This window comes from Monodelphis domestica, chromosome 2, assembly GCF_027887165.1.
Source record: "Monodelphis domestica isolate mMonDom1 chromosome 2, mMonDom1.pri, whole genome shotgun sequence".
Classification (NCBI taxonomy): domain Eukaryota; kingdom Metazoa; phylum Chordata; class Mammalia; order Didelphimorphia; family Didelphidae; genus Monodelphis; species Monodelphis domestica.
This window is the reverse complement of record NC_077228.1, coordinates 212,162,735-212,178,102: the sequence shown is the minus strand read 5'-3', so window position 1 is coordinate 212,178,102 and position 15,368 is coordinate 212,162,735. Positions and strand designations below refer to the sequence as shown.

General features: G+C 48.7%; 1 protein-coding gene across 4 annotated transcripts in view; it reads left to right on the top strand.

Moving 5' to 3' along the window:
• UNK (unk zinc finger) overlaps positions 1 to 13,691 on the top strand; it is a 41,943-nt gene extending 28,252 nt beyond the window's left edge. Inside the window, exons 7-16 of one of the 4 annotated variants that reach the window (XM_056817129.1) lie at positions 849 to 933; positions 1,361 to 1,503; positions 2,110 to 2,310; positions 5,377 to 5,442; positions 5,785 to 5,959; positions 6,680 to 6,766; positions 7,364 to 7,552; positions 9,062 to 9,243; positions 9,656 to 9,913; positions 11,624 to 13,691. In XM_056817129.1, the coding sequence (XP_056673107.1) occupies positions 849 to 933; positions 1,361 to 1,503; positions 2,110 to 2,310; positions 5,377 to 5,442; positions 5,785 to 5,959; positions 6,680 to 6,766; positions 7,364 to 7,552; positions 9,062 to 9,243; positions 9,656 to 9,913; positions 11,624 to 11,785 (1,548 nt within the window). In that variant the 3' untranslated portion in view covers positions 11,786 to 13,691. Of the gene's footprint in view, positions 1 to 848; positions 934 to 1,360; positions 1,504 to 2,109; positions 2,311 to 5,376; positions 5,443 to 5,784; positions 5,960 to 6,679; positions 6,782 to 7,363; positions 7,553 to 9,058; positions 9,244 to 9,655; positions 9,914 to 11,623 lie in introns of all 4 variants that reach the window. The other 3 variants (XM_056817128.1, XM_056817127.1, XM_056817126.1) reach the window with 3 other exon arrangements.
• The last annotated feature ends 1,677 nt before the right edge of the window (positions 13,692 to 15,368 follow it).

Here is a 15,368-nt window from a genome sequence, read left to right as displayed (position 1 = left end):
CCTTGAGCAACAAGGAGGGGAGCATGGTAACTACCTTCAGATATTTAGAGGATAGAGATATTTTGCTTGGGTCCAGAGGGCAAAACTAGTTGGGGTTTTTAGAGGAACAGACTTAGGTCTGATATTAGGAAGTATACTAGTATTGTCTAAAGTATACCAGAACTGTCTAAAAGGTCAGTAGCCTATTCTGTGGGCTAAAGAGTTCCCTGGGATCCATGATCCATGACCCCTTGTCACGAATACTACTATAGGTTCTAGCTGGAATCCATTATCTCTGAGGTCCTTCCTGACTACAAAATGTGATGATTTGGCTTCCTACCTTAGAGGAGTTTGTTCCATCAGAATGATTGAGCCAAGGCCAAGTTTTGGGAATAGACAGGTTAGCAGCCATTCTGTCACTAAATCCAGAAGAGGAACCAAGGAGCCAGTCTTTTGGACCAACCTTTTCCGAGGAGACCCCCACTCCCAAAGCATGCTGCCCTGAGTAGAGTGTTTCAGATAGTGAGGATGATATCATCTGGGCTGCTTCTTTCCTAAACTGTATTTATAAGAAGTGGAGGTTGTAATATTTGGTGGTAGAGGCCTTTAGGAGGTACAAGCAGAGATGGAAGGGATAAGGTTGAGGGAAGAGAAAGACAGTGATGCCCAAGTTTAGTGAGGCAAGGTTTGCCCAGAAGGATTGTCCCCTGGCCTAATTCCTTTCTCTGAGAGACAAGAGTGGGCAGAATATGTGACCTGTCTCCTCCCTCCTCCATCCACTGTTTCTCTCTCTGTGTCTCTGTCTCTTTCTGTCTCTCTCTCCCCTCTACCCCAGAACCCCTAACTGCTTCCATTTTGCCTTTTTCTAGATCTACAAGTCCACCAAGTGTAATGACATGCAGCAGTCAGGCAGCTGTCCCCGAGGTCCTTTCTGCGCCTTCGCCCATGTTGAACGTATGCCAGAGCCATGTTTCTCCTGACTTGTTAGCCATTGGTGGTTAGGGTGGTTTCCCCCCTCCAAAGAAGGTTTTACATCCTGACCATGCAAAGCCATTGGACCACTGTCCTGGGGCTTGGCCTGCCGATTCTACCCCAACTGGAGAAATTTAAGCAATTGGAAACTTCTCCAGGATCCAGGCTTCCTTCTCTGTCAGAGCCAAGAGCATGGTAAAGGGCAGTTCTATAAGGAGAAGGGAAAACTCCACAGAGACTAACTCTCCCCAACTGTCCAGCTCTAAGTGTGAGGATTGGGTAGGAATGTATTCCTCTGGTCACAGATTGAGGTTCTATCATCCTTAGGGGTGATCTCATCCCACTGTGGAGGGCCTCTGGGTGTGTAGGGAGGTCTGGGTAACAATTCTGTCCTTCATGTCTCTTACAGAGCCCCCCCTTGGTGATGACTTTCAGTCTTCTTCAGCCGTACCCAGTCCCACGCAGACTGGCACCGTGATGTACATGCCATCAGCAGCAGGGGATTCGGTGCCTGTGAGCCCCTCCAGCCCTCATGCCCCAGACCTTAGCAATGTATGTACCATGGCCCTGAATAGGCTTAGTGGAGGGATTGGGGTCAGGGAGAGCAGAAGGGATACTGGAGCCCCATGGCAATTAAAAAATAGAACTAAAATTTCACCTTCCCTAGAGGGGCCTAAAGGGGAGAGAGGAGAAAGGATGGAAGAGGCTTTGCTATGATATACACTTAACCAGATGCTATTGGCAGCTACTCCTACCCCCAAGCCAGTGTGCTTTTATTTTGATGAGATGGTTCATTCCACTGCACCCGAGTGATGACACAAAGCTTTTTTGGTAAAGCCAACAAGTCTCCACTAAGAATCCTTGCCACTCATCCCTTAGTAAACAGAGCCAGAGCCTTCAAAATGGGGCAAGAAAAGGAAATAGTCTATCATTCCACCCTAGATGGGCAGAAGGTCTGTGATGTGGAAACCTGAGGAAGGCATAGGCTGTGTCCTGCCAGTGAGGGGGCAAGAGCTCTGGGCAGAGGAAGAACCTACCCAACCGAATAGCCTCAAATACCCATATGGCTCCCTCTACCTAAGCAGGGATCCCTTGCCCTAGAGTCATGGTCATGCCCATCTGACCTTTTCCCTTACCCTTCTCATCTTTTCTCCACAGATTCTTTGTAGGAACAGCAGCCTGGGTAGTCCGTCTAACCTCTGTGGCTCTCCCCCGGGCACTATCCGGAAGCCACAGAACCTAGAAGGTATCAGCTTCCCTGGGGAAACAAATCCAGCACCTGGTAGCTACAAGAAGGCACCTGGCTTTGAGAGGGAGGACCAAGTTGGAGCTGAATATCTGAAAAGCTTCAAATGCCAGGTAAGGATTGGTGGAGCAGAAGGACAAAACCTGATAACTACAGAAGGAATTGCTGTCTCTCAACCAGAGGAAAATGACTGGCCATTAGAGCTGTTGTTAATTAATTAATTTTTGGTTTTTTTTATAACCCTATCAATTCTAAGACAGAAGGTATGGGTTTTAAAAAGGGATAGTTTGTTGTTAACTTTGAAGAATAGAAAAAACTAATCATTTAGATTTTTTAAATTTTACAAATTTACATTTATACTGAACAGAACAATAAAAAAAGACTTTCCACATAGAGAGGCACATAGATAAATACCAAAATAGAATTAAATCGGGCCTGTATGAGACCAAATGAGGGGTAAACAAATTCCAACTGGTGGAAGCAGGGAAAGGTGCAAAGAGGAGGTAGCATCTGAGCTGAATCTTGAAGAATAGGTAGGATGTCTGAAGGCACATATTTTGGGGTAGAGGGAGGGATTAAGGAGAGGGTGTCTTCCAAACAGGAAACATAATGAGCAAAAAAGCAAAGAATAGAGACTGGAAAGCGTGGGAAGGTATTGGGGTTCTAGGAATAATTCAGTTTGGCAGAAGTCTAGATTACTTGAAAGGTAGTAGCATCAAGCTATTCTGAAGGGTCTTCAATGTCAGAATATGGCATGTGGTATTTGATAGGCGCAATTGAGGGTTTTTGAGAAGTGACATGATACAATTAAAACCTATGAGCCAAGAATATGAGTCTAGCATCGTTAGGTCATGGAAGAAGGCCTGTCAGAAAGCTAATGGAACTGATGGAATTGAGTTCATATGGCAGCTTAAGTGCTGGAACAAAGTTTACCCTTTAGCCTTATTTATTAGCAGGCTTCTCTTTGCATTTATTGAATGACTTCTGGTTTAGTCAGGGTTAGATGAGTTTAGGTAATATAAAGTTCCTGCCCTCATGGAATTTCCATTCTATTAATAACATATCACATTGCTAATTATAAGTACACAAAACCTAGGCCTGAATAATAGTTAAATTGAACAGCTATCTGAGCTTAGGAAGAATCCTATCCTGTTCCCTCTGTCAAGAATGATTAAATCCAGAGAGGAGGGGTAAATGTTCAATTTCAAACATTATTCATTGAATACAAAAATCATTGTCTTTTCCTCCCTCCCCTCCCGCCATCCCTCCCCTAGCTGACGATAGCTGACACGCAATTCCACTGGGTATCATATGTGTCCTTGTTCTGAACCCATTTCCATGTTGTTGGTATTTGCGCTAGGATGTTCATTTAGAGTCTCCATCTCCAATCATGTCTCCTTGGCCCCTGTAGTCAAGCAGTTGCCTTTCTTCGGTGTTTTTGTTCCCACAGTTTGTCCTCTGCTTGTGGATAGTGTTTTTCTCCTAGATCCCTGCAGGTTGTTCAGGATCACTGCATTGACACTAATGGAGAAGTCCATTACCTTCGATTGTACCACAGTGTACCAGTCTCTGTGTACAATGTTCTCCTGGCTCTGCTCCTTTCTCTCTGCATCACTTCCTGGAGGTTGTTCCAGTCTCCATGGAATTCCTCTACTTTATTATTCCTTTTAGCACAATAGTATTCCATCACCAACATATACTACAATTTGCTCAGCCATTCCCCAATTGAAGGGCCCCCCAGGAGGGGTAAATGTTGATGAAAAGATGGAGTAGGATATGGTCACTAACCTTTGGCCATTGGTACATTTATGTAGTTTACAAAACACTTTCACACCTGTGATCTCATTTGATTCCCAAAAGCCATGAGGTCAGTAAGGAAGATATTGTCATTTAATTTTTAAAAATAAGTATTTTAAGGAGCAGCTAGGTGGCTTAGTGGATAGAGAGCCAGACCTGGAGATAGTAGGTTCTGGGTTCAACTGTGGCCTCAGACACTTCTTAACTGTGTGACCCTGGGCAAGTCACATAACCCCAATTGCCTAGTCCTTTCATCTCTTCTGCCTTGAACTAATACTTAGAATGGATTCTAAGACAAAAGGGTAAAGGTGTTGTGTTTTGTTCTTTTTAAGGTCGTTTTTTTTTTGTTAATTTTGAACAATAGAAAAACCAATCAAATTTATATTTATAATGAACATAACAAACAAAAAAGGCCTTTCACTTATAGATGACAAAATATCTGTTTCTCCCTCCTATATCCCCTTTGTAACAGTTAAAATTTAGGGGAGATGGGGAGACTGAGGCAGGTAGAAATTAGTTTCTCTCTGCAAGGAGTATTATATTTTTTAGAGGTTTATTAAAGGCTAAAGATTAAAGAATATACAAGTAAGAAACACGTGCCTAGGCCAGAGGCCTAGACAAAATAACCTCACATCACGCAAGAGACCTCCTGCTCCAAAACGGAAGTCCAAAAAAAGCCAAACCCCTCAAAAGCCTTTGAATCAGCTTAAATACCTTCTCGATCTCGGCCCAGGTGAGATTACAAGGCATTCTGGGGAAGTGGAGCAAAGGCTTGTGGGGATTGTAGTCCTGTATTCGAGTCTATTTTTTACATTCCCTCGTGTGATCATTTTGGAAAAATTAATTTTTCCCCAAAAGGATCATAAAAACATAATAAACTTAAAAGATTACAATAGTGTGAGGATAAGAGAAAAAAGAATAAAACCAATAATTGCTGAACACATTGACAAAAAGCCATTAGGGGGCAGTCCCCTTTGGCATAAAAGTATACATACAAATAAATGTTCAATCAACCACACCCAAAGTTCAATTTTGTGCAACTTGTGGTCTGGAGGCTTCTTCATGGTGGCTTCTCCAACAGTTCAGTTCTGGATTCAGAGAGGAAGCATCTTCTTTACCTAAAATTCTTCTCAAAAGGAATTTAAACTTTGCAATTTAAATAATGATTTTTTTTACACCTTTTAATGTAATATCCTTATTTTAGACTAAGGGGACCTGAGACTCCTAGAAGTGGCTTTCCCAAGAATCACCAGGGTAATATGATCAGTATTAGTTAGAAAGGGTTCTGGGTATGTTAAAGTTCAGGGCACATTCCCACGAACAAAGCATTTGTCTATTAATTTTGCTCATTATCTTTGCTATTGCTTTTCTCTTCCCAACAGGCCAAAATAAAGCCACACTCTTTGGAACATAGGAGTCAGGAGCAGCCTCTGCTGCAACCTAAACAGGTAATACACTCTTTGAGCCATGTGTTTTTCCCAGCAGATGGACAGTAGAGAATGAAAAATGAGGAAGTGGGGTCAAGGGCAGAAGTTAACTTCTGTTATGGGACTCAAAGACCCAAGTTTAGTTGAAAGAGTGGGAAGAAGAGGTCATTGTGTCATGGATGACTAGGGTCCAAGGCCTCTTCACCCTCCAGACTGATGCTCAACACATTGGGAGGAGCCTGTCTAGGGTCTGAGAAGCAGCCAGAGGACAATGGAATTCCCTTTCCTCAATCTTCTGACTGTAGAGCTGTGTGTACCACCTATCTTCAGGCTTCTCTTCACTTCCTTCCTCTCTCCTTGCAGGACATACTGGGCATCCTCCCAGTGGGCAGCCCCCTGACCTCCAGCATCTCTTCTAGTATCACTTCCAGCTTGGCAGCTACCCCCCCCAGTCCCGCAGGCCCCAGCAGCGTCCCTGGCATGAATGCAAATGCCCTGCCCTTCTACCCTACTAGTGACACAGTGGAATCGGTCATAGGTAATACTGTCTTTTCTAGGACCATGGCTAGGGTGGAGGTGGGGACTGGATTAGATAGCATCTTGGCTTCTGAGAACTGCTGCCTGCCCAGCTTAGTGCTTACCCCTTACCCTGGACCAAGACAGAGACCTAGCTACTTGTACTGTACTCTTATTGTCATTATTATTGTTTGTCCAGATCTGGGATTTCATCTTCAATGTGGAAACTCACCACCAATAGACATCGATAATTCATCTGTAATTTATAGTCTTAGAGAGATTAAATGGCTCAGCCATTGTTAGGTTGCAAGTAGGGGTCAGAGACAGAACTTGAATTTGGCCATCCTGACTTCAAGGCTGGCCTCTTCCCAGCACTACAGACTGCCTTGAAAAAGTTATTATTGAAATAAGAATGATAGTGGATCTTTCCATAATTCCTGTAAGGGTTACACAGCACTTTCCTCACAGTAGTCTAAGGCAGCAGGGAGTACAGCTGTCACCCTGAGTTTGCAGGCAGTTTCTCCTAAAAGACCCCCAAGGTTGAGCTCTTTGTTTTCCTGACTTGGCCCTCCAGGAGTTAAAAGGGAAATGCGATAGAGGATAAAGATCAGGCAGTAGAGAGCCCCTAGAATCCTAGCTTGGAGGTCAGCATCCAGGACCAGAGATGTCAGGGCTCAGGATGGCTAGCCTCCCAACAGATGGCAGGGGGACAACATGCGATCTGAGTCACTCTGCCCAACAGAATCTGCTCTTGATGACCTGGACCTGAATGAATTTGGAGTAGCTGCCCTGGAAAAGTCATTCGACAACAGCACAGTGCCTCACCCAGGTGGCATCATGATTGGTACTTGGGGAATAAATATCTCTTCAAGGGGCAAGGGACATCTTGGCATCAGGCCACTAAGTATGCACTGACTGCCAAAGAGAAGGGATGAGCTTTGGAGTATGGCTGGACCTCCCCACAGGGCAGTGGGGCATGTGCCCAGGAGCTAGGGAGGATACACGTGGCATGTGCCCCTTTCAGTCGGTCACAGTGGAGCAATGACTTGAGCCTGACATTCTTCCCGATTGCCCCATCTCCAGGAATGTGCCCAAGCCTGCTCTAGGGAGATTTGTCCCATCTTAACTTAAGCTGTCTTTTAGCTCTTAAGGTCACCTATCATTGAACTCTGTTGGGCCCTGGCCCTTCCACTCAGAGCTGGGGGAAGGAAGACAGCATCTCTCTACAGGCCCTCCTTTCTCAGGGTGTCCTTTCTTGGCTCTCTGCCTAGGAATGCCTTAACATATCGGGTACCCCTCTGAGAGAGGATGTGGCCATGTTTCCTCCTGGAAGCCCCCCAGCTTCAAGCAGGTCCAGGGTGGGATAAGGCAACTCCTTTTTTTTCCTTAATGCCCTCCCTTCCTCTCTCCCTGGCCTCTCTTACAGGTGGCAGTTTGTTACAGAGCTCTGCCCCTGTGAACATCCCTGGTTCCCTAGGCAGCTCGGCTTCCTTTCATTCTGCCTCTCCATCACCTCCCGTCAGCCTTTCCTCACACTTCCTCCAGCAGCCCCAGAGCCACCTGAGCCAATCAGAAAACACTTTCCTGGGGACGTCAGCATCACATGGATCATTAGGTAAGAGGATAGGGAACAACTCCAGGCTGGGCCCTGCAGAAGGCCCATAAATAAGGCTCGAGTTTTCTGCTTAGAACAGCCACACTACTATGGGCCCTCTCCTCTGTGGGTTTTTAGTTTAAGACAAAGCCTGTGGTGAGTAATCATCACTGAATGAGGTAAGACCGTATGTCTATTACCTGGGCACCCAAGTGTAGAAAGGCTCGTTGCTCAGTTGGCTACAGGATGATAAATGTTTCAGCCCTGGCAGTCCTGGTGGAAGGACTACCCACATGGATGAAACTAAAGTCAACGTCTATACACGGCTATCTCTCTGCCTACCTCTCTAGATGCAGATGGGTATGCCTGATTATCCTTCTGCTCAAGTGGAAAGATTCAGAATCATTCCCAGCCAGCTAACCAACCTTCATACTCGGATGTCAGCCAAACGCACATTCTGGGCTTCAGAGGAGCCCAGCATCACCACACAGCTCACTGTGTCCAGAGACATTAGAGACACTAAGAGCCAGTGCCTGCCCTCAGGGTGCTAGAGTGCAGAAGAAGAGACACACTCAGAAGGGTAATGAAGAACACCAGGCAGCCTGTGCCCAGGGCCCTAGAAGTGGCCCCGACAAAAGAAGGGCCCCGGAGGGAGAACACATTTGAACAAGGATTGGTCTTGCTCATGTGGGTTCTCTGAATCTGGGCAGGGACCTTCTGGCCCATCTGCAGAGAGTTCTATACAAGCACACAAGTGTCAGCAGAAGGAAGTAGAGGGAAATTACTAGAATTATGGATTTGAAAAGAGTGAAGCTGGGGAGGAAGGTTGAAAATGTGCTAAATTCCTTACTGCTCTGGCAATAGTGCACCTATAGAAGAAGCAAAACCAAAACCAAACAAAATCCAGCTCCTTCCCTCCTGGTACATGCATTCTGCTCAATAACAGCCCCTGTGGCCAAGGTCTGGCATCTCCTGCAGGAGCAGAGTCACTCTGTGTACTGGGGAGGGGCCGACTTCTTACATGGGCACGTTTTGTGGCCCCATGAAATTGGCAGCTCCCTGAGCAGACTGAGCATTCCCAAGGAGTGAGAATCACATCTCCCTCATCCAAGGGGGAACTAGCTGTCCCAGGAATCCTGTCCTTTCCCTGTACCCTCACGGAAGTAACCTGGAAGGCCAGAACTAAACCCTTCAGGAGGGAATCTACTCCCCAATGGTGGAGATTTTGTTTCCCCTTAGTTTAAATCTTCCCAAGAGTAGGAACTCAATTTCTCCTGTTAGAGTGGGGTGGGCATCACCCATAAGTCAGGGAGGCCCTTGAGGATAGAGACTGTATCTAATTTCTGAATCCCACCAGAGTTCAGTAAAGGCTGCATGAAGGAGTTGTTCAGTCAGTGCTCCTGACTACTGGTCAGACCTGCAGATTGAGACCCTCACACCAAAAAGCTTAGTAGTGCCCCCAGAGGCCTAGCTGATAGGCTGGTGGGAGAGAGCTGCCCTTATTTAAGACACCTTCTCCCCATAAAGCAGGTTTAAATGGAATGAACAGCAGTATCTGGGAGCACTTCGCCTCTGGGAATTTCTCCCCAGGCACATCGCCAGCATTTTTGTCAGGACCAGGGGCTGCTGAGCTGGCCAGACTCCGACAAGAGCTGGATGAGGCCAATGGCACCATCAAGCAGTGGGAGGAGTCATGGAAGCAGGCCAAGCAGGTATGGGAATGAAACTGAGCCCCAGGAGGTCCAGGTCCCATTCCCCCTACCCCTACCCCCATCTCTTGACTCGGGGCCTCTGGGTCCCAGACATTGAACCCCTTTCCTGTTCCCATGGTGCAGGGAGTTGGACTACATCACTAAAGCCCTTTCTAGGTCTGATTATGGCTCTCAGTCTTCTGACCACATGCCATCCAGAGGTGCCAACTAGCAAGGAGTTCAGTTTCTGTCAGTGTAGCCCGAAGCTTCACTCTGCCATGAGTAGCATTAGGGCTTCCTCCTCTTAATCAGAAATGGAAAGTATAGCTTCTGAATAAATAATTTACTACTGAATGTACATTGGGGAGAGGGAAGGTTGACCCTTCAGTTTTGGTGATACCCAATGGTGTGGATTCTGTTCTGAACTCCACAGGCCTGTGATGCGTGGAAGAAAGAGGCAGAGGAGGCCAGTGAACGGGCTAGTGCTGCTGGCATGGAGTGTGAGCTGGCCCGGGAGCAGCGAGATGCCCTAGAAATGCAGGTGAAGAAACTTCAGGAAGAGCTGGAACGACTTCACACTGGGCAGGACCCCCAGACCCTTTGCTCCTTCTCCGACCTAGAGGCCCTCTCCCTCTCCACCTTGTATTCCCTCCAGAAGCAGCTCAGGGCCAACCTGGAGAGAGTAGAAAAGGTAGGTGGGTCCCTGGGGCAGGGTAGGGGGCAAGAGACAGGTGATGTGGGGGAGAGGGGTGGTGGCAAGGCTTCCCTGGGACCTCAGGGGAACTTTCATGGCTGATACCTCCTGGGAGTGAAGCCACAGGCCTTGGAAACCTTGCCTGGCAGCCTGGCAGTTACGTACCTGTCTGGCTTGGGCGGAGTATCTCTTACCTTATCAGATGGCCTCTGTCTGCCCAGCAGGCTGCCAAAGGCTTGCAATACTACACCACTGGGCAGACCATCACGTCCAGTAGAATTTTGATGATTATTGCAAGGGGACAGTCAGAGAAGGTCAGAGCAGGACAGAATAAATGACTCTTATTTACCCAAGGCTTTAAGACTTACGAGTGCTTTTCTCACAACTCTGTAAGTATTATTATCCTCACTTTACAGATGGGGAAACTGAGGCAAAAAGATTCTTCCATGCCCAAGGTCACCCAGCTCATAAATGTCACAGCCAGGATTTGAACCTATGTCTCTTGATTCCCAGTGCTTGTTCACACTGACATTTAGATAGCCCTTTTAAGATTGTCAAAGCCAATATATATATATATATATATATACACACATATATATATATACACTCCTTTATTTCTTACAACAACTGTATGATTCGTAGTAATTGGCTGCCTCTGTACCCCCTTATTCTAGTCTGTTCCACCCCAGAAAAGCACGTTTCTTCCCCTATAGGCTTATAATGAAGCACCAATTCTGGGAGAGAACCCACCCTCGCCTCATCCCTGGGATTCCATACCCAGAAAAGGGAATACATCCTATCAGTCTTCAAGAGCTTTTGGACCCACCTGACCTAGACACTGCCCAGGGTCCTCCTCAGGGCTCAGGGTCCCTAAGGGACCTAATAACTTGGAGCCTAGGCTCATTCTCCTCTAGTCCCGTTCTAGGTCCTCCCAGGAGGGTCTGGGCCAGGCCAGGCTCCTCAGATCAACTCTCTTCCATGTGAGTAACTAGGCTGGACCCTTCACCAGAGAGAAGCTCAGCATTATTGGGGTCTCCTAGTAAAAAAGGGGGGGCAAGAACAAGTCATGTAAAGCGTCTTGTCTGTACCTCTGAAAATCCTTTTGAAAGCCAGAGTATTGGGCAGAAGCCTAGGGAATCAGGCCTCTCACTCCTGCGTAGCTCTCCCAAGCTTGCCCCACTGGGGGTGGTGAGCGGGTGCCCCTTCCCTCCTCATTCATTCCTTCTGCATGCATCGATTGGTGCGCACTGGGCCCTGTGCGGTCCTGGGGCATACAAAGACCAGAAGGGCATCCTCTTGCCCTCCAAGAGCTTACCTTCTAAAGGAGAGAAAGAAAGCACCAACACTTTGGTCCCCATCTGGAACGGGCGGCTCTCTGGGAAAAGACCGCCCTAGTCTAAGCGACGGCTCCCAAACCTCATTTTTGTCCTTGGAGGGAGGACCGATGTCTGCATGGGTTAGTGGCCAGGATGGTAGGCCTCTGGGTGGAGAGTGCTGGGACCAAATCCTGCCTTATAGTACAGGACTCGCCTCACAGGACTGTCAACACTAAAATGATTCTGTGTAAGTAAAGCAAGTTGTGAATCTTGAAGCACTCTGTGGTGAGCATTAGTGCTGCAGCAGGACCAGGCACTTAGTGGGGAGCCGTGGGGAGCGGGCCACCCTTCCTGTGGTCCTCTGTGAACACTGGCTCTTCTCTGCCCTCAGGTGGTGTTCCAGATGCAGTCACCTGCAAAGTGTCTCAAGTGTCAAGAGCAGCATCGGGTGGTGCTCCAGTGCCAACACACCGTGCTGTGCGAGCTGTGTGCAGAGGACAGCGAGTGCCCCGTCTGCAACCCGAGCTGTGCCCGCCCTCCCCTCCAGTCGTGACCCACCGGGCCGGATCACGGCACCTAGAACTTTTTAAAGTACATATATATATGTGTGTGTGACTGTGTGTGTATGTACATATACACACACAGACACACACACAGACACACACACACATATATATGTGTGTCTGCGTGTGTGCGATGGCAGATGTATGAAGGGTGTTTGTGTGTATATCTGTATATAGATATAGACACACACTTAAAACAGAGCTGAGTTACCAAGCACTTTTAAAAAATATTTTGCAGCCTCTACCCTGCCCACTCCCCTCCTTTCCCTGCTTCAGAAACAAATCTGTCCCCCATCCCTCAAGCCCCTGTGGCAGAGTCTCTTTATGTCTCTTTTTTAAATTTAGCAAATAACTTTTTAAAAATCTATTGGAACAGAAAACAGATGGGGAAATTGAGGGAGGGGGCTCTTCCTTGCAGGAATGAGGTCTGGGCCGCTGGGGAAGCAGAGACCCAGCGAGGCGGTCCTGTCCCTTTTCCTGCCCCCTCCCATCGCCTCCTTTAAGAAGCCTTTGGAAGCCAGAGGTGCTTCTGAATGGTTGGGGGGATGAGGGGATGGCGACCACCCAGAAAACCTACCCTACAGCATATTGTATTTTTTAAAATCAAATTTGCATTAGAATCAGCTGAAGAGCTGGCTGGCCCTGGGCAGTGGAGAGCTGGTCTTCCGGCCCTGGATGGGTTGCCCATTTCCCTGCCTTCCGATCTGATCCGGGAGGCGTCTCAGTATTCCCTTGTGGTGGCAAAAGGTTAAGCAAAGTTTGCCTTTTTCCAAATGTTAGATGTAAAGGTGGGGCGAGAGGAAAGAGCCTGCTGCCCTGAATGGGTCCTTCCCTACATGCCAGTGAAGGCTTAGGGCTGGAGAAGGGTCAGTGGTGCTGTCTTTTGCAATCTCCCCTCCTCGCTCCCACCTTTCTTGGGGCTCCTCCCAGCCCAGGGCCCTCCATTGTCCCAAGTCGTTCTAATCCATGAACAGTGGGGGATGCCCACGGCCACCAGTAATGCAGTAACCGGGAGTCGAGGACCCCTGAACCAACATGGCCCCCTTCCAGACTCTGACGAGTGTCCGGGGGACACGTGTAGGAGTGCATGTGTGAACACCTACACTCACGCCCACGTGGAAAGGGCCCGTGTGCATGTGGTGTGGGCAGGGTGGCAGCAGACTTGGGCTGGGCCACGGTTCAGGCCCCAGCTCTGCGTTTCTTGCATTCTGGTGGCATGGGGTGGTTTGGGGACTGGCCCAGGAAACTTGTCCCCAAGGTTGCTACCCAGGCCGGTACTAATCTTTCTGTGCCCCCTGGCTTTGCCCTCCGTTGCCCCCTCATAGGCTCCACCCTCCTCCCAGGCCTCTGGCAGCTACTTGGGGAAAACCCTGAACTGGAGGAGGGTGAAGCGCCCTTTGGGGGCACGGGGTGAGGGCCCAGGGCAGAGGAGCACGAAGCCTCAGTGCTGGGCCTTCCCAGCCAGGAAGGGGGTGAAGATGCATTCCCAGGTGCTTTTCAAGTGCAGCTGTTTTTCAGTCACTGTTTTCAGTGAGGATGTGCGTGTGTGCATGTATGTGTGTGCGTATGTGTGTGCGTGTGTGCGTCTAATGTATATTATTGTCTTAGCTTCCATTTTAAAAATTCTTTTGTACAGAGAGATACTGGGGCTTGGGGGGGTGTTGAAGATGGTGACCCTGGCACAGTCACTGGGTGTCTGTACCATGTAGTGGGGCTGGAGGGAGAGACCTGGGCCAAGCCTGGGGCGCTGCTCTCCCTCTTCAAGCCCTCATGGGCTCAACAAGAAAAGGGCTTTTGATGAAATAGGTGAAATTTTTCTCTTTTTTAAAAAGATACTGAAACAAACAAACAAAAAAAAAACCCTCCCAGCCATTGGAAATAAAGTATGAAATTGAAGTTTGTAGTGAATTCAGATGTGGGGAAATGGGTCCTCTGTGGGGCTTCAGGCCATGCTGGAGTGGTGGTGGGTGGGACTAGCTGGGCATCGGTACCACCAGGGCCTCCCTCCTCAGGCTTGCCAGGGTGCTCAGTGAGCCTTTGCTCCTTGTCATAGAAAGTTCTCCCTAAGCTTCCGAGAGCCCTTAGCACCAATGCTGGGTCCAGGGGGAGCTCCGAGTGCAGCCTCCTGCTCTGCAAACCAGTCTGGAAGCCCCAAGGAGGCAGCCTCCCCAAGGAAAGGGGCCCTCAACACTCAGCATTTATTCCTGGGCACAGTTACCTTCACTCTTCACCAGTACCCCTAAGATAGCCCTTTTTAGGGTTCTGTATCAAAAGGCTGCACTTTGTAGACTGTTGACTTGGTAGAAGAGGATGACACAGAATCATTTTCTGGGGGCCTGAAGACTTGGGAAAAATCTAAAAAAAAGTGTTTGTTGGCATAAAGACGTTGCTGTCTTGAGATTTAGGGCTCAAGAGGAGAACTGTTCCCCAGAGGGACAGAGGCAGGTGGTACAAGAAGGTTGTCCTCAGTCCTCTGCCCACAGGCTGACTATATAGGAGCAGCACAACCTGGGAGGATGATGGGGTGCAGAAAAGGGAGCTGGGAGGTGGTTGGGGCATTGCTGAGACCTCCCAATCTTAGGATGCCCCTGGTATCCCTTTCCCAAACTTCCAGATTCCCTCCTCCCTCCCCCAACACAGATTACAATGACCGCAGGACAAGTCACTGAACAGCTGCTGATCCCCATTGGCTTTGCCTCTTCCTAACTCTATTGCCCAAATTAATCCCTGTGAGTCCCTGCCTTCTGGCAAGCCAGGCTCTGGCCGTAGGATTATGCTCCAAAAAAGTTCTGGGACGTTTGCTAGGGACTTCCATCAAAGCAGAACTCTCACCAGCTGAGGAGGCAGCAGCTCCCCATGTCTCACAATTTAACACGGGTGCCTTCAAGGATGGGCTTGAATCATCTACTCAGGAAAGAAGCAAAAGGGCCCAAGACCAAGGTTCAGGCTCATCCGGGGGACCCTCAGAGTCTTGTTCTCAGCCACTCTATTCCTGGGAGGGAGGAGGGGGAACATTCCCCTAACCCCAAGAGCGTCCTGAGCCAACTGGCCAATAGGAAGAGGATCGGAGATGGCAGAAACCGCCCTAAGGTCTACCAAAGGTCGCCTTCGGTGAAGTGGCTAGTCCCTGACGTGGCCGACCCCTGCTTCAGCTCTGAGCCGCACACGTCCAGAAGTTCAGCATGGCTACACCTAGATACACCTTCAAGACTCAATAATCCAGGCTAGGCTAAAAGGACTCTCCCACGTGTCATGCGGTTCTATCCGGAGGGCCAGCGTGGGCCCCCCTTCCGGTGACCATGGCCCTACCTTGGATAGTCTGAGGCCCGGCTCAGCCAAGAGACAGCCAGCTGGGCAACACGGCCCTCCTCTGCTTGGTCTTCCTGGTTCCCCTCAGCTTCCCCCAGAGACAGAAACACGTGCTCAACCTGTGTCTGGTGATGACCAAATCAAGCCCAAGCCCTAAGCACAGTCTGCAGCTAGAGAGCCCGGGGCCCCACCTGCCCCAGAGCCTAAGCCGGCGTTTCTGTTAAGTGGCCTGGGGAATATTTTTTCTCCTCAGCCGGCGGGGAG